Consider the following 19,013-nt stretch of genomic DNA (forward strand, 5'->3'; position numbering starts at 1 on the left):
TTTTACAGATGAGAAAACTGAGGCACAGAAAGTAACTGTGGAACAGACAAGTGTAGCACAAGTCTCTTCTCTTGTCGGTTTCACCCTACACATCATATCCATTCAGTTTTATGATAACGCCATTAGATGGGTGTCATTGCTCCTGTGTTGAAACAAAAACACGAAGGCTCAGAGAAGCTGTGTAGCTCGCCCTGGGTTGCACAGCTGGTCAGAGGGGATTCAGACCTGACCTGCCAGACACTGGAGTGTCTCAAACTAGGGGCCAGGCCATTACACATGCAACGAAGCAGCTTGGGTTGACTGGTGAATGAGGGTTTGTGCCCACCACTCAGCTTGGGGTTGTGGAGGCTACAGACCAGGCATGGAAAACCTTCTAATTTTTTTTAAGTGTATTTATTTATTTTGAGAGAGAGAGAGAGAGAGCACACAAGTGGGGGAGGGCCAGAGAGAGAGGGGGAGAGAGAGAGAATCTCAAGCAGGCTCCACACCACCAGTGCAGAGCCCGATGCCCGGGGCTCATACTCACAAACCACGAGATCGTGACCTGAACCAAAGTCAGGTGCTTAACCAACTGAGCTACCCAGGTGCCCAGACCTCCCACTTTTTAATTGAGAGGGTGGGAATTTAATTTTTATATGAACTATCTTAATTTGAATGTGTTGGTTAATCGTTAAAATTCGACAGCACTGTGCAAGTTAAAAAAAATAACCCACATTTGTGGACTGGGTTTCCCTCCTGACCTCTGTTTTAATCATTATTCCATGGGCTGAGAACCGGGTGGTCAGAGAAGAAATTCTGGCAGACTTGGGGCCAGACCCAGCTGGAAGGGCAGGTCTCAGTGGTGGAAAGGTGTCTGGAAGTCTCTCTTCCCTCCAGCCCTGTGATCCCTTCATTCCTCCCTAGTCCGTGCCTGGAAAATCCCCACAGCCTTTCAGCCTGCGGCTCCATCACCTCCTCCAGGAAGCCCTCCCTGGCCCCAGCTGTATTAAACCACCTCTCTCCTCCTCTTCCCCACTCTCAGCAGCCTCCACACTGTCCCAGCTCTCAGACAGTGGGCAGACCCTGAGCGAGGACAGTGGCGTGGATGCTGGCGAGGCAGAGGCCAGTGCCCCGGGCCGAGGCAGACAGATGGCATCTACCAAGAGTAGGAGTAGCAAGGAGCCGCCTCGGAACGAGAGGACCACAGAGGGGGCCACCAAACCGGTGAGCGAGGAGGAGGGGATGCAGACGACTGGGGGGGAAGGTGGGGAGCGGGAGGTCCCCAGCCAGGTTTCAGCTTGACAAGTGCCCACGGGGAGGAAGTGAGCCCCCATCACTGGAGGGTTGTGGGTACCTGGAAAGACCACGGTATCAGGAGTCTGGTGGCCCAAGTTAGGCCCTGCCTTCGCCACTGACAGTGACAAGCCAGGCACCGAAAGTTGGTCTTGAGGGTCGTTAAGCTCAGTTCTGAGATGGCGCACTGGCTGAAGCAGTCAGACCTGGGTCCAAATCCTAGAGCCACCACCCAGCAGCTCCGGCCGCTTAGCCTCCTGGGCCTCAGGGGGTCTTGAAGCAGTCAGAGATCTGGGAACACCAGGTTCTTAGCTTAGTGCTAGCATACTGGCAGCTTCCAGCACGGGTCTGGAGTCCCCTTTTGACCCAGGGGACATGTCATGGCCAGTCCAGCCCCCCCAGCCAGGCCTCCACCGAGAAGGCCTCAGTCACTGGTCTCCTTGCCCGCACCCGCAGCCCGGACTCCTGGAGCCCACGTCTACCCTGATCCGCGTGAAGAAAAGCGCAGCCACCCTGGGCATCGCCATCGAGGGCGGTGCCAACACCCGCCAGCCCCTGCCTAGGATCGTCACAATTCAGGTACGTCTCCGCGGGCCCCACTTGATCATCTGTCCCCACCCCCGAAGGCCCCTTTCTCAGCCTCTCAGAGTTCTGCCACCCCGGCAGACCCAGCCCTCTGCCCTCACTGAGCCTCAGTTTTCCTAATCAGGGCAGCGGACTCCCAGATGATAGATAGCCTGCTTGGCGGTGTTGGGCCTGACCCGGTGGGCGTCAGAGCCCGGCCAGCCCTCGAGCGCCTCGTGTGCCCCTGCCCTGTGTCTTGCCCCTGCAGCGAGGCGGTTCAGCCCACAACTGTGGGCAGCTCAAGGTGGGCCATGTGATCCTGGAGGTGAACGGGCTGACGCTTCGGGGCAAGGAACATCGAGAGGCCGCGCGCATCATCGCCGAGGCCTTCAAGACCAAGGAGCGGGACTACATCGACTTTCTGGTCACCGAGTTCAATGTGATGCTCTAGGGGCTGAGGCCCGACGGCCTCCCACTGCTGCCCAGTCCCTGGCCCCAGTCCCTCTTCCCTCCTGGCACTACTAAGCTCCGTGAGGGCCGGGGCTGCGTGGCCAGGTAGCAGGAAGACACCCCCCCCCATTCTTTCCCGGCCCGCTGGCCCAGAACCAGGAGAAGAAAGCCCGGTGAGGCAAACAGAAGGTCAGGCCAGGATCTGGTGCCATGCCCGGTATACACAGTAGATGCCCGGTACGAGCGTGGGTTCGGGAAGGAGAGGAAGTCCACCTGAGGCTGCCAGGACCTGTTACTCTGGGTTGGATAAGGGGGCACTGTGCCCCCTTCCCCGCCAGCTGGCACCTGGCCCATCCTCAGATGTCCGAGCCTTTATCTGGAGTGAGGCCACGTGAGGATTCACAGACACAGCCCCCAGCCAGGGGGGCATCTCACAGGACCTTTAGTGCCACAAATAAGCGTCAAGCAACCCCCCCCCCCATTCCACACCCCCTTTCTTCCTGGCCCCTTATCCACCCCCATGGTATTTATTATTTATTTCCCCTCTCCTCACCCCTGGGGGCCCCAAGCCCCCAGCTTCCCACCGCACCCCCAGCCTACCCCAGAGGCCTTGCAGGTGACCAGCAATGTGAGCGTATTTATATACAGAGCTTATGACTTTAATTTTTCAATAAAGAAATCTGAACAAGGTTAGGGTCCGGCGTGCTGTGTGGCCTGCCTTTGTGGCTGGGGTTCTAATGGACAGATGGAGGACAGATGGAGACACTCAGGACAAGACACCGCCAGCCTCTCCCTCTGCCCCCCACGGCTCAATGTGGGACACACGTGGGGGTGCAGGGGCATCTGAGCCACACCCACATCTTGGAGCACGTTACCTGAAGGCTGTTCACAGAAAATACCTTTAAATTAAAATGCACAGGTATGTTATGGGGCAGAATGCACAATGTGCATGGATGCTTTAACACACAGAGAGGGGCCTGTCTCAGGGCGGGTCCCAGAAGCCGACTCTGATGAGGATTTATATGCAAGTGATTCGTTAAGGAAAGGCTGCCACGGCAGACCAGTAAGGGAGTGGACAAGTCAGGAGGGGGAAAAGGAGAAAGCTGAGCAGGGTGGGATTTGAGGTGAAGCTGGGAGGGTGGCTGCAGCGTGATCCCACAGGGGACTCTAGAGTAGAAGGTGGGCCCAGAACTGTCCCCACTCAGGGCAAGGTGACAGGGCCTTCATGGGTCAGTCTTTGCACAAGGTCCGAGGAAGGGAAGGGTTAGAGGCAGTAAATTCCCAACCACAATCCCATTCTTTACCTGTACAGGCCAAGCTGTTCCAGGAGCCAAGGGCAGGGCCAGGGGTGGGGGGTGGGGGTGGGGCGTGGGGGTGTTAGAAGCAAAGACACATGTGAAGGGCAGGGAAGGGAGGGGGGCATAAAATGGTCTGCTACACCCCCGGGGCCCATTTCCTTCAACCCCAGGGTTTCTCTGGGATAAGAGGAGTTTGAGAAATCCTGCTTTGCCCAGCCCTGTGTCCAGAGGTCAGCTAGGGTTAGGGGCAGTTGAGTCCACAGACCTGCACCAGATCTTGCTTTAATCTGCCCCCATCACCTCCCCAGCTCAAGGAGACCACCTGAGGCCAGAGGCCTGGATTCCACTTGACCTCTGAGGCAGCCAGTATCCCTGAAGCCCCAGCCCCTCCTGGGGGACTCTTTAGGCCCCTCCCCAGTCCTAATAACCCTGCAGGAAATAACTCCCACCTGGCTGTCAGGCCCCAGCTCTCCAGGCATCAGATGCCAAATCCTGCCTGGTCATAGGTAAGTGATCTCACCTTTCTAGGCCCAAATTCCCCATCTGGAAAATGGGTGTGGCAGGCTGAATAATGGCCCCAAAGATATCCAGGTTCCTGGAACGTGTGAACATTACCTTACATGGCAAAGGGACTTGGCATATGGGGTTAAGGCATTTAGATGGGGAGGTTATGCTGGATTTTCTGGGCGGGGCCCAATCTAATCCCAAAGGTCCTTGTAAGAGGGAGGCAGAGGGGGACGTGACACGGAGGAGGGAACAGTGCTGTGCTGAGGGCAGCAGAGGTTGTGATGTGCTCTGGAGATGGAGGGAGGGACCACCAGCCAGGAATACAGGTGGCCACTAAACACTGGAAAAATCAGGGAAAGAGATTCTCCCCTCAGAGCAGGCAGAAGGAAACCAACTCCTTGGCATCAGCCCCTTGAGACTGACCATGGACTTCTGACCTCTCTTTGTAAGAGAACAAATTAGGGCTGCCTTAAGCCATGAACTGGTGACAATTCGTTACAACAACCACAGGAAACAAATGCAGTGGGGATACTGCGACTTGCCCCTGATGGAGGTTGGGATGCCGTGTGTGGGCCCTTGAACCAGGCTCAGGGTCAGCCCCAGGGTGATGACTGCAATCCGGACGATGCTCATGGCAAACGAAGGGTCCTCTGGCCTTAGGAATGCCACACCTTTTGCAGTCTCTAGTCCTTGTGCATCTTGTTCTGAACCTTGTGCATCCGTCTATCACCAGCCCATGGTGAATTTCAGGCCAGTCACTGAACACCTCCGGTGCCTTGAACCAGCCATCTCTCCGCTCGGTCCAACTCCAGGAGACAAGAGGGCGCCTGGCAGCTGCTGCCCACCGCCCCAAGTTTGTACTCTGAAAAAGTAGGACAAGAATAAATTTCTGGGACTGTTGTTTCTAGAATTTTTCGGCCCAACTCCAGGGCTGTGGCCCATTGGGCGTTAGGGTCCCCCTCCCAATGGAATTTTAAACAAACTTAAACTCCTTTGCCAGTGGGCTTAGAAAGGTCAAGTTTCTTGCCCAAAGTTATATAGCTAGTGAGTGGTAGAGGCCAAATTCGGATCCATGGCTGCCTGAAGTCCACATCATAAAGCAAAGACAAGCATGTGTCCTGCTGTCTTCTGAAGGGACCCCAAACCATGGGCGAGGGTGGCTTTGAATAATGGAGAAGGGAGGGGTCAGAGGTCCACCCTGGCCACAGGTACCTGTGGCCCTCACATCTTTATTCATGATGCCAGAATTGGGGTGGTGGGGTGGTGTGGGGACAGTACTGTTGGAGAGTCTCAGAATTTGCTGCTAGATGAAGAAGGCAGGAAGAGGGTGAGTTTGGGGCCTGAGCCAGGGCCTGCCCAAGCAAGTGCCAAGTTGCCCTTCAAATTACCTGGAGCTCCCTCTGCTTGGGAGAAAGGAGGGTGAGGGATAGAACAGCCCAACGTGAGGATTACAAGGATGGAGAACAAGACATCGCTCAAAGGGTCCACACTTCAGAGTCTGACATCTGGGATCAAATTCCACCTCTACTATTTCCTGGCCCTGTGATCTGGGGCAAGTCATTTAACCTCTCGGAGCCTCAGTTTTGCCATCTTTAAATGAGGAGCCTAGTATTAACCTAGCGTGTAGGTTATTCGAAGGATTCGCTAAAATGTTAGCCACTGGCACATAGTACACTTTCAGTAAAATAGAAACTGTTGCTGGGATTATTATTGGGTGCGTGTAGGGAGCCTCAGGCACCCTGGAGAACCGGGAAGAACTTTCTGCCAGGAGGACAGAGAACTGACTGCAACAGAGATGGATGCAGGTCCTCGGCAAGTCTTCCTGCCTTGGGGGCAGTCAACGCCTCGTGAAATAGCGTTGGTGGAGGGGCTCTTTAAATGAGTGCCATTGATTTCTTTCTTCCGGGTTTGCTGCTTTCTTTACTTCCTCCCCTCAGCACCTCTGTGAGGCTGGCGTCAGGGATCCCTTTAGTGGCAGCCAGCGGCAGAACTGGGGCGGAAGCCTAGGCCAGTTTGACACTTTACACGGCCATCCTTCAAGGTGACCTCTCAGTGGACGACAGATCATTTCTGTCCTGTACTCACTGCTGGACTTCGGGCAAGCTCTTGTCCCTCTGGAGACCTGGGTTCTCCCACCTGCTAATCAATGTTGGTTTGCACTAAGCATATGCTTAGAGAGTAGTGACAATACGTACCTACCTCACAGGAGAGGACGGAGCACAGGAAGAGCTCCCAACAGTTCTTGACAGATAAGTGCTCAAGAAAAGTTCATTATTACTAATATTATACTGTCATGAAGCAGTTCGCTTCAGCTATGAAAGTTTGTGGTTTCTTTCTCACTGTGGCTCTGTGCGAGCTTGCACAAATGTCTCAGCTCTGGGGCCTCAGACTCCGGTCGGCACTCGGGCGGGTTCCAGGAGGGACACGAACCTGCCAGATGTGAACTTTTCAGTGCTGGCGCCCAGGCCGAATGCCTGGGGGCGGGCCGCAGGCGGCCGCCTCTCTGCGATTGGTGGAGCTTCTCGAGGCCCCGCCTCCCTGGGCCCTCCCCGCCCGTCACAGGCCCGCCTCGGGGATTAAGCAAAAAGTCGCCGCCCCGCCCCGCACCGGGATTGGAGGCCTTTGTTTGCCGCTCAACTCCAGGAAACCACGGGCGCGCTGCGACCGCCGGCAGGTGAGGCGCGGGGTGGGGCTCGCGGTGGGTCCCGGGCTAGGGCCGGTCCCTCGCTGGGTCTCAGTTTCTCGATCTGGGGAATGGGGAGGAGAGCGGACCGCGCCGATGGGCTCCGATCCACAGGGACTGCCGCTGCTTTCGGTCTCTCCCACGTGGAAATCCCACGCGCCCGGGAAGGAGACCGATCGCCGCTCCGGGACTGGGAGGGAGTCCTGGACCGGCGTCCAGTGTCCAGTCCTAACCCGGCTGGCGGGGTTCCGCAGGCGCCACCTCCGGCCTCAGTCTCCACCTCCGCACAATGGGGGCGTTGGCCTTTGCTCTCACTCCAGCTGGGGCTGCTCGCAGGGCGGGGAGAGGTCCCGAGGGAATCGGGGGTGGTCCTTGGCGGGGCCTCGGGCCGTGTTTGGGTTGGAGGTGTGGCCCGGGTAGCTGTGGTTACGGGGGAGGTGGGACTTCTCTGTCCTGGGATTTGTGTGAGATTCTTGTTCACCAGGCAACAACCCGCGCAGCCTGACAACTCGGAGCCGCGCACCCTCCCCGGACGCCTAACGCAAGTTTCTTTTCCTCTTTTTGGCAAGGGGGAGGGAGGCAGAGCAAGGGCCAGCAGTGAGGATGGGCAGCTCGACAGTTGGTAGGGACTGGAATGGACTGAGAAATGAGACCAGCCTTTCTCAGTACACAGATGGGGAGACTGAGGCCGAGAGAAGGGGCGCGTGTTGCCCGAAGCGCACAGCAGGGCAGGCGCAGTGCTGGCCTCTCCCCAGGGCGATGCCGCTGGCACCCGCGGCGGCGTGCGACCTTGGAGGAGACTCTTCCCTCATCCTTTCCCCCCCCCCCCCGCTATTGTTGAAAGAAATGACAGGTTGGAGAGGATCATTACCTACCTTTCAAAAGCTTCTGCTTCTCAGTGATAAAGTTGGAAGGGAAAGTTGCTGATAACAAGCCCAGGCTATTTTGAAGCTTTGAGCCTGAGACAGGTTGTAGAGAAAAGAGACATTGTTTCTGTCCTCCAAAACGGAAGAAGAAATTGTTGAAACCGAAGCACGGAGGACTGAGGTTAGATACCTCCAGGGACTTCCCAAGAGAATTTACCAGGCGCCTCCTCTGGCGTTGGTGGGTTTGACTGTTGGCTTTGTTTTGTCAAGAAAACAGAACCTGAGGGGGCTTAAGTCTAGCTTAGGGTGATAGACCCCTTGGTGTTTTGGGGACTATTCAAGTTTCATTCCCAGTTCTTCTGCAGGAAGGAGAAGGTGCCCGCGTGGGGCCTCTGCCTCCCCGAAGCCCAGTGGTTTGCATCTGAAACATGTGATGTAGGCTGTTTCTTGCGAGGGGATTTCATCAGCTCCCACCAGCCTGAACACTCTGCCAGAAGCACCAGGGCTGGGGTTACCAGAGATGCTGGGGATGGTCCCCGCACTGCCGCTGCCATGCTGAGACAGTATTTTGGAAACTGGTGCCTGCCAAGGACATTTCAGTTTATCCCCAGGAGGGGGGAAGAAAGTATTTTTAAAGCATCCAGCTGAATCACCAGGCAAACGCCAGGTCTTTTTTGTGTTTCCTCAGTCCTGGGAGATGGGACAGATCTGGAGATGGAGAGTTAGAAGACCTGGGTTTCAATCCCCAGCCTGACTTCCATTCTGAAAGCCTCAGTTTTCCTCTCTGTTAAATGGGAATGGCAGTAGGCACTCCAGTGCCTACTGGAGAAGAGGAAACTGAGGCCCAGAGAAAGGAAGTAACAATAATATTGATAACGGTTACTGATTACTGAATGCTATATTCTCGCCACTGCGCCACGGGTTTTACTACAATGACTGAGGTCTGGGAGGGCAGGAACTTTTGTCCCCTTCTTGGTACCCGGTACAGAGCCCTACACATAGCAGGTGTTCAGTGCATTGTTGTCGATCGCCTGGATTTTATCACTTAGTGTTCACATTGTTGCCATGAAGTGGGTGTTGTTGCTGGTCTCCTTTTACAAATGAGAAGCCCGAGGTTCAGAGAGTTTAAGTCACTCACCTGAGGTCACACAGCTTTTCTTTGGGGCTGGTCGGCCCTTACTTTGGGATGTGCAGGGGCATGTCGTCTTGTGGGAGCTGACCGTGTGCCTCTCTCTCCGGTGCTATGCTGGTGATACCACATTGGTAGCTTGAAATTGGCCATAATGTGGGCATTTACACTATGGCAATCAGCAGATCAGGCCACAAATCAGGCTTTTTCTTTTCTTTTTTCTTTTTTTAAGAAAGCCGCATGTGAAGGGTACTGTGGGATAGAAGGCCAGCACTGCTAGGAGGTGGAGGGTTCCTGGCAGGGCAGGAGGCCCGAGGGGTGCCAGGCCGAATGCTCCCCTAAAGTGTGGTATTTGAGAAGGAAAACCTTTCTGAGACGGGGAGCCTCGTCTGGCGTGTGAGTTGTGCAGGGCAGCCGCCATCTGACTTAGGAACAGGTCAGTTTGAGCCTGAATTCGGGGCCAAGGTGTCTGGCCTTTAACCCCAAGTGACAACAGCCATCAGTTGGTCTTTAAGCAGGGAAAGCCTTGACCAGAATGATGCTGTGGGAAGATTTAGCCCGCAGCGTGTGCCCAGGGGATTAGAGGCTGAGCCAGGGGCCGGGCCAGTGGCAAGAGGCACTAACAGACCTGGGAGCCAGGAGGAGGCTCAGAGCGCCCCGCCGTGTATACATTGTCCCGTTACTTTGCATGCACACGCCTGAGGAAAGTGTTACCTTCAGTCTGTGGTTGAGGGCGTCAGAGGGGTCTGGAAGAGCCACCAGATCTGGATCCAGGCCTTTCTGTCCCCAGCCCCTTACATTTTTAACTCCTGGGTCCCTCCTTCATTCCAGCATACAATCCCATCTCCTTGCCAAGTGCCGGCCACACTCTGGTGTGTTTGGCAAGAGCGACCCCTTGCTCCCAGGCCTGATCCCCCACGAGCCCCTAGATCCTTGCCAGAATCCCCTGTTCTAGGGGAGAGGCTGGGGATCAGGGCCAGAGTGGGTTGCCCAGCTGGCAGTCTTCTTGGAGTCTGGAGTCCACAGCCAAAGGCCAAGGACCGGGAGGGGCCTCAGGTGCCAGGAGACTGCACTCGGAGCCCCACTAGGTCAAGGGGTCATTTGGAGGGTAATGCTGTGTTTGTGGCTGTGTACAGACCCAGCTCTGCCTGTCATGTGCTGTGGGACTATGGGCGAGTCTTACAACCTCTCCGGGCCTTTCCTCATCTGTTAAATGCCTGGTTATGAGAATCTGATCAACACATGCCATGCCCCAAAATGTTGAGTGGGTAAGGCTAGGATCACTTCCCTTCCCTTTTATGATTTTCATATGTCGCCACATGTTGCATAAATGGCTACATGTGCAGAAAAGAGCCTGTCATATCAGAGCTTAAAAAGAGGAAGGGGGGCGGGGCACCTGCATCGCTCCGTCGGTTGGGAGTCTGACTCTTGGTGTTGGCTCAGGTCATGATCTCATGGTTTGTGGGTTCAAACCCCGCGTCTGGCTCTCTGCTGACAGTGTGGGGCCTGCTGGGGATTCTCCCTCTCTGCTCCTCCCCCACTTGTGCTCCCTCTCTCTCAAAATAAATAAATCAGAACTGTTAAATAAAAAAGAGGAATGGGGCGCCTGGGTGGCTCAGTTGGTTGGGCGGCCGACTTCAGCTCAGGTCACAATCTCACGGTCCGTGGGTTCGAGCCCCGCGTCGGGCTCTGTGCTGACAGCTCGGAGCCTGGAGCCTGCTTCCGATTCTGTGTCTTCCTCTCTCTGCCCCTCCCCCGTTCATGCTCTGTCTCTCTCTGTCTCAAAAATAAATAAAAACGTTAAAAAAAAATTTTTTTTAAAGTAAAAAAAATAAAAATAAAAAAGAGGAAGACAGAAAGTGCGGGATGGGAATTACAGAATATCACAGGGTGTCAGCGCTCCAAAGGGCCTCAAAGCGCCTAACCGCTCTTCCTGACTTGCACTGGCAGGGAACCTGAGGCAGGGTTCCCTGCCTCAGAATGAAGGTCTCGTCAGAATGAAGGTCTCGTCAGAATGAAGCCACTACACAGGTCTGCCGTGGTGGCATGTGTGTGTGGGGGGGGGGGGGGGGAGGGGGTATAAGAACAGCGAATCTTCATTTTACTCTTATTTTTAAAGCAGCTGTTATTTTTGGAAAACACACATAAGGAGAAAGAGTAAACTTGGCTATAATTGTATTACCTAGTACTAATTACTATAAACATTGTGGCTCACCCCTCTCTCTCACTCTCTGTTTCCCTCCCTCGTTTCCTTCTCTTCCTCCGTATGTTAACTGTTGTTCTTTGTATGTAATGGGCTCAAACTAGATACAGATGATTTTATAACGGCTCCCTCAGCGTGTCTCACGTCTACGCCACTGTATCTCCTTCCACAATAGGACCGGTGACAGCTGCATGATGCTCCTTTGAGCAGAAACATCATAATTTATTTCAGTGGTCCCCTAAGGTTGGACACCGAGGTTGCTTTCAATCTTTTCACGTACTGCAAGGTTCGGTCACAGATACAGAAGACTGTACTGTCTAGATTCGCATGGCATGGTTCAAAGCCAGCTTCCTCTCCTGTGACATGGGGAGAATACTTCTTGCCTCCTTGGATTGGCGTAAGGATTAAATGATGACATCCTAATCCACAGAAAGTCCTTTACGTGATAGGTGTGCAATAACGTCTTGCTGTTAGCAATGCATTCACCTTTTTTTGGTGGACGCTTTTCATGGAGCATGAATTTAAGGGTGTGTGTGTGTGTGTGTGTGTGTGCAAATGCTTATGCGTGTGTGTGTTTTGCTCGTATGGCCACACCCTCCTCATCGCCATGCGGCGGTTGGCTGAGGAAGGCCCGCATCCTCCCCTCCTTAACTCTTCAGGGCAAAGACACGGTTTCTATCTGGATTGGCGAGCCCTGGGATCGTTTGGAGGCCACAGGGAAGAGGGCCACAGGGAAATGACACCATTTCTCTGCACTTGGAAGAGCTGGCCATCCCTTTTTCTGTAGAAGACCCAGAAGAGGTCTGTGGCTGACATTAGGGGAGCTCCAGAGCCAGGAAAATTAAACTCAGTCCTGCAGGGAGCAGGCCATATGGGCGTTTCACGGGTATGGCCAAAGTCATTTATTCATGAGCTCTGTGCCAGCTGGGCTGTGGGCCAGGACTTTAGGCCCATAGCCTCATTTATCATCCCAACAATTCTGTGAAGTCCGTATTACCCCCATTTTACAGAAAAGAAATCTGGAGTTCAGAGAGGTTAAGCCACGTGCCCAAGGACACACAGGTTTCAAAGAGAAGCTGGAGATCTCTGCCCATAAAGCACATGTTCCAGAAGCCCCTGTACCTTGCAGCCTCCCATCACCATGGCGTTTCTGCTGGTGTTGGCAAGTGGAATCAAAGAACCCAGGAGATTTAGTGCTAGAAGGTTATTTCTGACAACCTCAGAAGTAATCTCATCAAGCCTCAAGATTTCCAGGCTAAGGGAGGGGAAGGCACTTGTTCAGTGACACTCAGGCTGTCACATGGGTCTCTGCTTCCCCAGTTCTTCTTGGCCAGCTCACCTACCACCCAAATTCCCTGCGGGCTTTAACTACAGGGTAAATTCAGCAGCCTGGGCCAGAAGGAGTGGATGACCTTGGGGGGGGGGTTCATTTCTTTCCCAAGGAAGGGAGTCCCCATGAATTCTGAAGCTGCCAGTCCCCAATTTCCCCCCAATGGCTGGAAAGCCCTGTGGCCTCACTGTACCTCCGGGGCTCGGGACGTTGTGTTCAAGGTAGGTCACCCCAACGAGCAAGGCCCATCCCAGTCCCGAGCCATGTCCTGGGCCGCACCAGAAGGCTTAGAGAAAGGCAGACCTACCTTCCATTCTGGTTACCACGCTGGGCACTTAGGTGGGTCTCAAGAGGGAATGTGGATGGAGGGCGGGGAGCCAATGGCTGAGTGATGGGCAGTAGGAGGGTGGTTGAGGATGGCCTTCGAGGTGCTGGAGCCTCACGACCCAGGGGCTAGAGGGGACAAATGGCCAAAGGCTTGCTGGGCCCCTGCGGCCAGGAGGCAGGCTTGTGCAGATTTAGCAGGACGTGGGCACGCTTCTGGTAAAGGTACTCAAGGCTGGGGGCCAAAGGATTTTGTTGTTGCTTTGTTTTTGTTGGGTGACCAGAACCTAATTCCTTCCCCATCTCTGGGTCTCCGTTTCCTTACCTGTAAACGAGATCGTGCTCCTGTCCTGCCCATTTCCCAAGGCTATTCTTGAAGCATCTTGTGCAACGAAGGACAAGAAAGCAGTTTAGAAAAGCCCCCGAGGGCGTCTGGGTGCCTCAGTCAGTTAAGCATCCGACTCTTGATTTCAGCGCAGGTCTTGATCTCACTCACACCCAGTCCGTGAGTTCGAGCTCGGCATCAGGTTCTGAGCTGATAGTGTGGAGCCTGCTTGGGATCCTCTCTCCCCTTCTCTCTCACCCCTTTCCCCGTCTCTCTCAAAATAATAAATAAATAAACTTAAAAGAAAAAGAAAAAGCCCCTGAAAGGTTCTGTGTGGAACGAGAGCTTCATTGTCGATTTAGAACATTGGCTTAGTGAATTGCAGTTAGTTGGTAATAAGCTGTCCGCCCAATTTTATCGTGCACAGATATTAACGATCTCTGCAGGCTGCAGTGGTGTGAACACCGAGCATTGTTGTTAAGAGGTGGATGATTGTGGGCGTCAATCTCTACTGGCACTCACCAGCTTTGTGACTGCAGGCAGGTTCCTTGGGCTCTCTGGGCCTCTGTTTACCCACCTGTAAAATGGGCATGTCACACCAGCCTGACTGGCTTGCTGTGAGGGCCACAGCCACCGCATGGGCAACTGGCTAGATTCAGTAGATCATCCAGTGTGTATTTCCTGTGCTTCTACTGTGTGTCAAGCCCCGTGCTGGGCACTGGGGATATAATGGTGAGCACTTCAGAGTTCCCAGTCATCAGGAAGACAGACCTGAGGTCTAATTCCAAATGGATCCCCGAGGAGGGCACGTGGGGGCTAAGATCTGCAGGTTGCCTAGAAGTTCCCAGGGAGAAGAAGTGGGGTTGAGTTTGTCCTAGGAACAGTGGGGAGCACCCCGAGGAGGGTGGAGAGGGGGGAGCAGGGAGAGGCTGGACCAGCACCTTCTTCACTTCTTTCTCAGAGCAGCGGGCAGGACAGGAGTGTTTCCAGCACAGATGGACCATGTTTGCACGCTTTTGTTTTGGAACGATTGCAGTGGTGCAGGGTGGCGAGGAATGGAGTGGAGGGGCCCCAGAGCTTTCCAGGAGAGGCCACGGGTGGATGCGGTGATGGGGCAGGTTCTGGTGAGACCGAGGCAATGAAACCGATAGGAGTCGATGATGGACCGTTCACGGGCTGTAAGGGAGAGGGAGATGTCCAGAACGACGGTCACTTGTGTTTGCGCACCTGGGCAAGAGATGGGGCAGCTTTGGAGGGTGGCGGTGTCATGAGGTCACCGTGGGATGTGTTGCTTTAAGCAGAATTTGGCCCGTGGGGGAGATGGTGTGCCAGGAGGGGGCGCGGCACAAGCAAAGGCAGGGAGGAGCACTGGTGAGACTTGGGGGGGGGGCAGGGAGGTGGACCAGTGTGCTGCTTTCCTTGGTGTTAGGCGGCTGCCCCTAAGATGGATTTGGGGTTATCTGGGGGCCGTGGGGCGTGTCTAGCTGAGGCAGCCACCTGGCCCTGATGGCAGGGCTGCCTGGGTTAATGACCAGGGAGGGAGGGTGAGTGAGTGACGGGCCGTCAGGGAAGCCCGCCCCTCGCACAATGGCCCACATGGTCACCAGAACTGGCAGGGGGGGCCTCATTAGGGTCTGGCCCTGCTCCACTTCGGGCTGGGGGCTGCGGGGAGAGCCTTACCACCCAGATGTGTGCAGAAGGCAGGGAAGAGGGTGGAGGGGTGGGGTGATGGCTGGGATGAGGGCATCCGGTTCTAGCTCTGGCTTTGCCAGATACTCACAAACTAACCTTAGGAAAGTCCATTCCTTATTCCTTCATTTGTTTTTCATTCGTTCATTCGTTCATTCATCCGTGTTCCAGGCCCCCAGCTGTAGGCTTCGCAGGTCTTACCTCATGGAATCCTGGCAGCCACCCTGTCGGGGGGGCCACACTTCTTATCCCTGTTTTACAGATGAAGAAACAGGCTGAGGGCGGTGAAGTCTCCAAGGTCACAGAGCTAGCGAGAGGTGGGGCTGGGATTGGAATCCAGGTCTACCCTGACTCAGGATCCATTTTCCTTTCCTTCTGGTTCTCAAATCTGGCTGCTCATCAGAATTGCCTGGAGAATCGTTTTTTGGACAATAGACGCCAGATTTTTTCCTTTTTCTTTTTGTTTCCTGAATCGGAACCCCTGGATCCTCCATGGGGCCATGCCCCCACTCCTGCCTCTCCCTCTTGGCTCGCTCTCCTCTGGGGACACAGCTCTGCTGTTCTCAGGGAAAGCCCAGCTGGTTCCCACCTTGCCCTCTGCACTTGCCCTTCCAGAATACTCTGCTGCCAGCCTTTCCTGTGACTTACTCCTGCCTCTGTCTTCAGTCCCTCGTTCGAATGTCACCTTCTCAAGGAGACCTTCCTGGCCATCCCCAAACCCTCCTCTCCAACCCCTTACTCTCTGAGCCGCAGATTCTTGACCCGGGCCACATATCCTGGTCACCTGGGACACTTTAACATGGCGGATGTCCAGAGACTGATTCTGTTGGTCTGAGTCAGCCGCAGGCATCAGGCTTACCAAAAGCAGCCTGGGATATGGATCAGGGCTCCATCCCATCCTTGTCGGTCTTATCCATCCCTCTCCACGTTTGTTTACCGGCTGTGTTTATTGGAGTGGAGCAAGGACTTGGCCTGTCTTGCACCTTGCCATGTTCCCAGTACTGTGAAAAGCACCCAGCGGACAGGAGGAGCTCCGCAAGTACCTGTCAAATGAATGAATGGGATGAGGGAAACGTGGGGAAAGGTAGCTTGCCCTCTGATTAGCTCTGGGGACAACAGGGGACATTCACCCGATCAGTCACTTCCCCACCTCCAGTGCTGCCTACAAAATCCCACTGTAGCTACAGGCCCAGCTTAGGGTGAGGACGGGATTGGGGGCGGGGGGGGGGGGATGGCAGGCATCGCTGCAGCCTCCCTAAGGTATTGGGTTGCAGGATGGAAGGCAGGACAGGAAATCAGAGCTGCAAGGGTGCCAAGCAAGCATCCAGTGTGAGCTCCCATTGTGCAGGTGAGCACCAGGGCCTGGGGAGGGAGGGAGCCTCAGCCAAGGTCATGCCCTAGAGGGTAAGGGCTACAGAAAAAGCTCCCAGAGGGTTGCAGCTGTTGAGGCCTCCTCCCAGGCTCAGCATGCTGTGTGACCTTGGCCAAGCCTCTGACCTTCCCTGGAACCTCAGTGTCATCAGTCTGTACTTTGGCTGAGAGGGCCCCAATCCCTGATGTCGGGAGACTCTGCCGTCCTTTCCTGGGCTGCGAGATCCCACCCGCAGAGAGCTCGCAAGGGGTTAAGCTTCTCCTGCTGACTCTCACTCCGAACGCAGACAAACCCCCTCCTTCTGACAAACACTTGTAGGAAATCAGGCTGGGCGCTTCCTGCCCAGGCGAGGCGGCCTCAGCCGCAGCAGGGGCGGGGAGAGGTGGGGAGCGATGCTTGTCTGTGAGCAGCAGCTCGGGCTGGCAGAGCGGCCTGGAGGCGGGCCAGGGCGCCATGGAGGCGGGGGGCTCCCCAGGTTTGGAACAAAGACCTCACAGGCAGGTCCCCTGAGCCTGGGCCAGCAGGATGGTGGTGGAGCCCAAGAGAGGTAAGGGAGTGAGGAGGGCAGGGGAGGCCGCCTTCCCTCTGGGCTGGCCAGTCACAGACTCTCTGGGACAGTCAGGGCAGCTGGACCAGCCCAGCCCGGAAGTTACAGCTGTGGCAGCTGTTACTACTTCTCTCCCAGCTCAGGGAGACTGGCCCCCAGGGCATGGGTGGATTTCAGGGGGATTTCTTCAAGCTTCCGGGTGCTGGATCCCAGTCTGAGCTCTAGTCCGAGCTCTGATTCTGATCTCTGTGAACTTGGACAAGCGCTGGTCCCTCTCTGTGCCTGGGGTGTCCTAATCAGCACACGCAGAGTTAGTCCCTGGGCTGCTAAGGGGCCTCAAAGGTGATGCTCAGATGAGGGGCAGGCCAGGAGGCAGCAGCGGGGTCCCTACTAAAGAGCGGCCCCTTCCGTGGTGTGTAAGGGCCAAGAGAGGAGCAGACACAGCCCGGCTCTTCAGGCAGGCGGGGCTAGAGTCCACAGCGGCCAGGGTACCCTTCCTCTTTCTCCTCGGCCTCTGATGTGGAGAGAGCTGGGGGCAGGAGGGGGTACATCCAGCTGGTGCTTCCTCAAGGGATTAGTTTTTTGGTGGGAACCTCTTGAGTACAGTAGGTCTGTGCCCTGCCAGCTGCTCAGGGAGGGCAGCTGAGTTTGGGGCTCTGAGCTCAGCCCTTTTGGAGGGGCCCAGGCACTTGATATGGGGAGTCTTCCTTCCCCTTCCTCCTGTCCTCACCCCGAGTCTGATGGACTTGGTTTCCCAGTCGTGGTCCCTGGGTCTGAATCCCTGGCCGTGTTTCCTGTGTGCGAGGTCTTGGGAGAGCCAGCCACCTCTCTACGACTCTGTTTTCTCATGTGGGAGATGTCAGGGTGGACGTAGGAGCAGGGAGGGGTCACCCTGCACAGCCCTGGCTGGATTAGAAGGGGCATCGGAAGGCGTGGGGAGGCAAAGGTAGGCTGCATGGCTGCAGTCGGCATAGGAGACATAAAGACAAGGGTCCTCAGTTTTGGAGTGGCTGAAGTGGGCAGAGGAACCCTGTGGGGGTGGCCGACCCACTCGGGAACTGGAGAAGAGACCAGAAGGGGCTCACAGACCCCTGAGAGAGCCGGGGCAGGGCCAGTGGCAGGGAGAGAGGAGCCATACAAAAGGAGGGGGGAGCCATACAAAAGGTCGGTGCTTCCCGGTGAGGCAGTTTCTCCAAGGCAAGCAGGGACCTTCAACCTGACAGCCCAGCACCTGAGGGGATTGAGGGCTGTTTTGGGCTCAACCCCTAGTTCGCATGGCTGGGGCCTTCACCCAACCCCCCTGCCTTTCAGGAGCCACCCTGTGGCCCTCGTGCAGGCTGACTGGAACAACCCAGCCTTTGACTGTCATTCAAGGACCCCTGCCCATAGCTCTCAGTCAGGGTCTGTTCATACTTTCAGACCTCTGTGCCTTTGACTATGCTGTTCCCTCTGCCTGGAATGCCTCTCCCCACAGATTCTTCCCCCCAAATCCTCCTTGCCCAGCTTCATGCTTCCTTCATCAATAACCCTCTGTATTGTCACCTACCACCCCCCCCCCCCCGCCACCGCCGTTGAAACTTTGGAACACTTTGACTCATTTCAATGTTCCTTGTGACTTCCATAGTGGTTGGCACACAGTAGAAGGTCATAGGTTTTTTTAAGTTAATTTGCACCCACTGGGTGTTCAATATACATCTTTGTTACTTTGTAGTGGGTCCTCATGATGGAGGAGGGAGTTAGCAGTTCTGAAGCTGTTGCCCTCAGGAGCCAAAGTCAACCGGGAACCTCAAGGTTCATTTAGCTACCACCCAGCCCACCTTAATGGGGCAGTCACTCCTTAGAGTAGCAAGGCAGGTGACGTTCTCCCCATTTTACAGGGAGGGAAGGTTAAGCACAGCCGTTGACCGGGAAGCAACAGCATCAGACCCGGAACCTGGTCTCCAGGTGCCCAGCGACTTCTCTTTCTTGCACCAGCGGTGAGGGCGGGTCCTCATCCCTGCCTGAGGTTGGCATGTGGTTGGCGCCCAAGTGTGTTTGTTGACTGACCCGCTGAGTAGCTGGCTGGGCCCTGGGCTCCGAGGCACCGAGGGCCGTGGCTTGTGTGGAAGACAGAGGCCTTGCTCAGGAGAGGCTCCTGGGTTTCACAGCCGGGGAAGCACGCGCACCACTCCAACTAATGACCGCAGCTGCCTCTGATGTGCAGCTGCCCCTGGTCGCAGTGAGTTTCTGCGAAGACTGAGTCATCCCGGGAGACAGGATGTTCCTCTCCGTGCGCCCGGAGGCCTCTGTGATTGGGCAGCCGGCTTTGCAGCATGGCTAGAAAAAAGCCCTTTAAGAAGTCACAAAACCACATGCCTCCCTGGCCCCTTCCTCAGTGGAGATTTCAGGAAGAGAAGAGCGGTGGCCCTTAGCACCTCCCACGCCTCTCCAAGTGGCAGGGGCCAGAAGGCCAGT

The 19,013-nt window shown here is 55.5% G+C and overlaps 2 protein-coding genes across 10 annotated transcripts in view; both read left to right on the forward strand.

The window, feature by feature from the left end:
- WHRN (whirlin) overlaps positions 1-2,979 on the forward strand; it is a 95,345-nt gene extending 92,366 nt beyond the window's left edge. For 3 of the 5 annotated variants that reach the window (XM_027034918.2, XM_027034920.2, XM_027034922.2), the window contains 3 exons: positions 1,022-1,203; positions 1,729-1,851; positions 2,105-2,979. In XM_027034918.2, the coding sequence (XP_026890719.1) occupies positions 1,022-1,203; positions 1,729-1,851; positions 2,105-2,287 (488 nt within the window). In that variant the 3' untranslated portion in view covers positions 2,288-2,979. The remainder of the gene's footprint in view (positions 1-1,021; positions 1,204-1,728; positions 1,852-2,104) is intronic. The other 2 variants (XM_027034919.2, XM_027034921.2) reach the window with 1 other exon arrangement.
- A 3,687-nt stretch (positions 2,980-6,666) lies between these two features.
- Positions 6,667-19,013, forward strand: part of AKNA (AT-hook transcription factor) — a 54,934-nt gene continuing 42,587 nt past the window's right edge. For 2 of the 5 annotated variants that reach the window (XM_027034915.2, XM_027034913.2), the window contains exon 1: positions 15,981-16,559. The gene's annotated coding sequence lies outside the window, so the exon portion shown is untranslated. Of the gene's footprint in view, positions 6,766-6,820; positions 7,316-15,980; positions 16,560-19,013 lie in introns of those variants that run through there. The other 3 variants (XM_027034914.2, XM_053204734.1, XM_027034916.2) reach the window with 3 other exon arrangements.

Source organism: Acinonyx jubatus, chromosome D4 (genome assembly GCF_027475565.1).
Source record: "Acinonyx jubatus isolate Ajub_Pintada_27869175 chromosome D4, VMU_Ajub_asm_v1.0, whole genome shotgun sequence".
NCBI lineage: Eukaryota > Metazoa > Chordata > Mammalia > Carnivora > Felidae > Acinonyx > Acinonyx jubatus.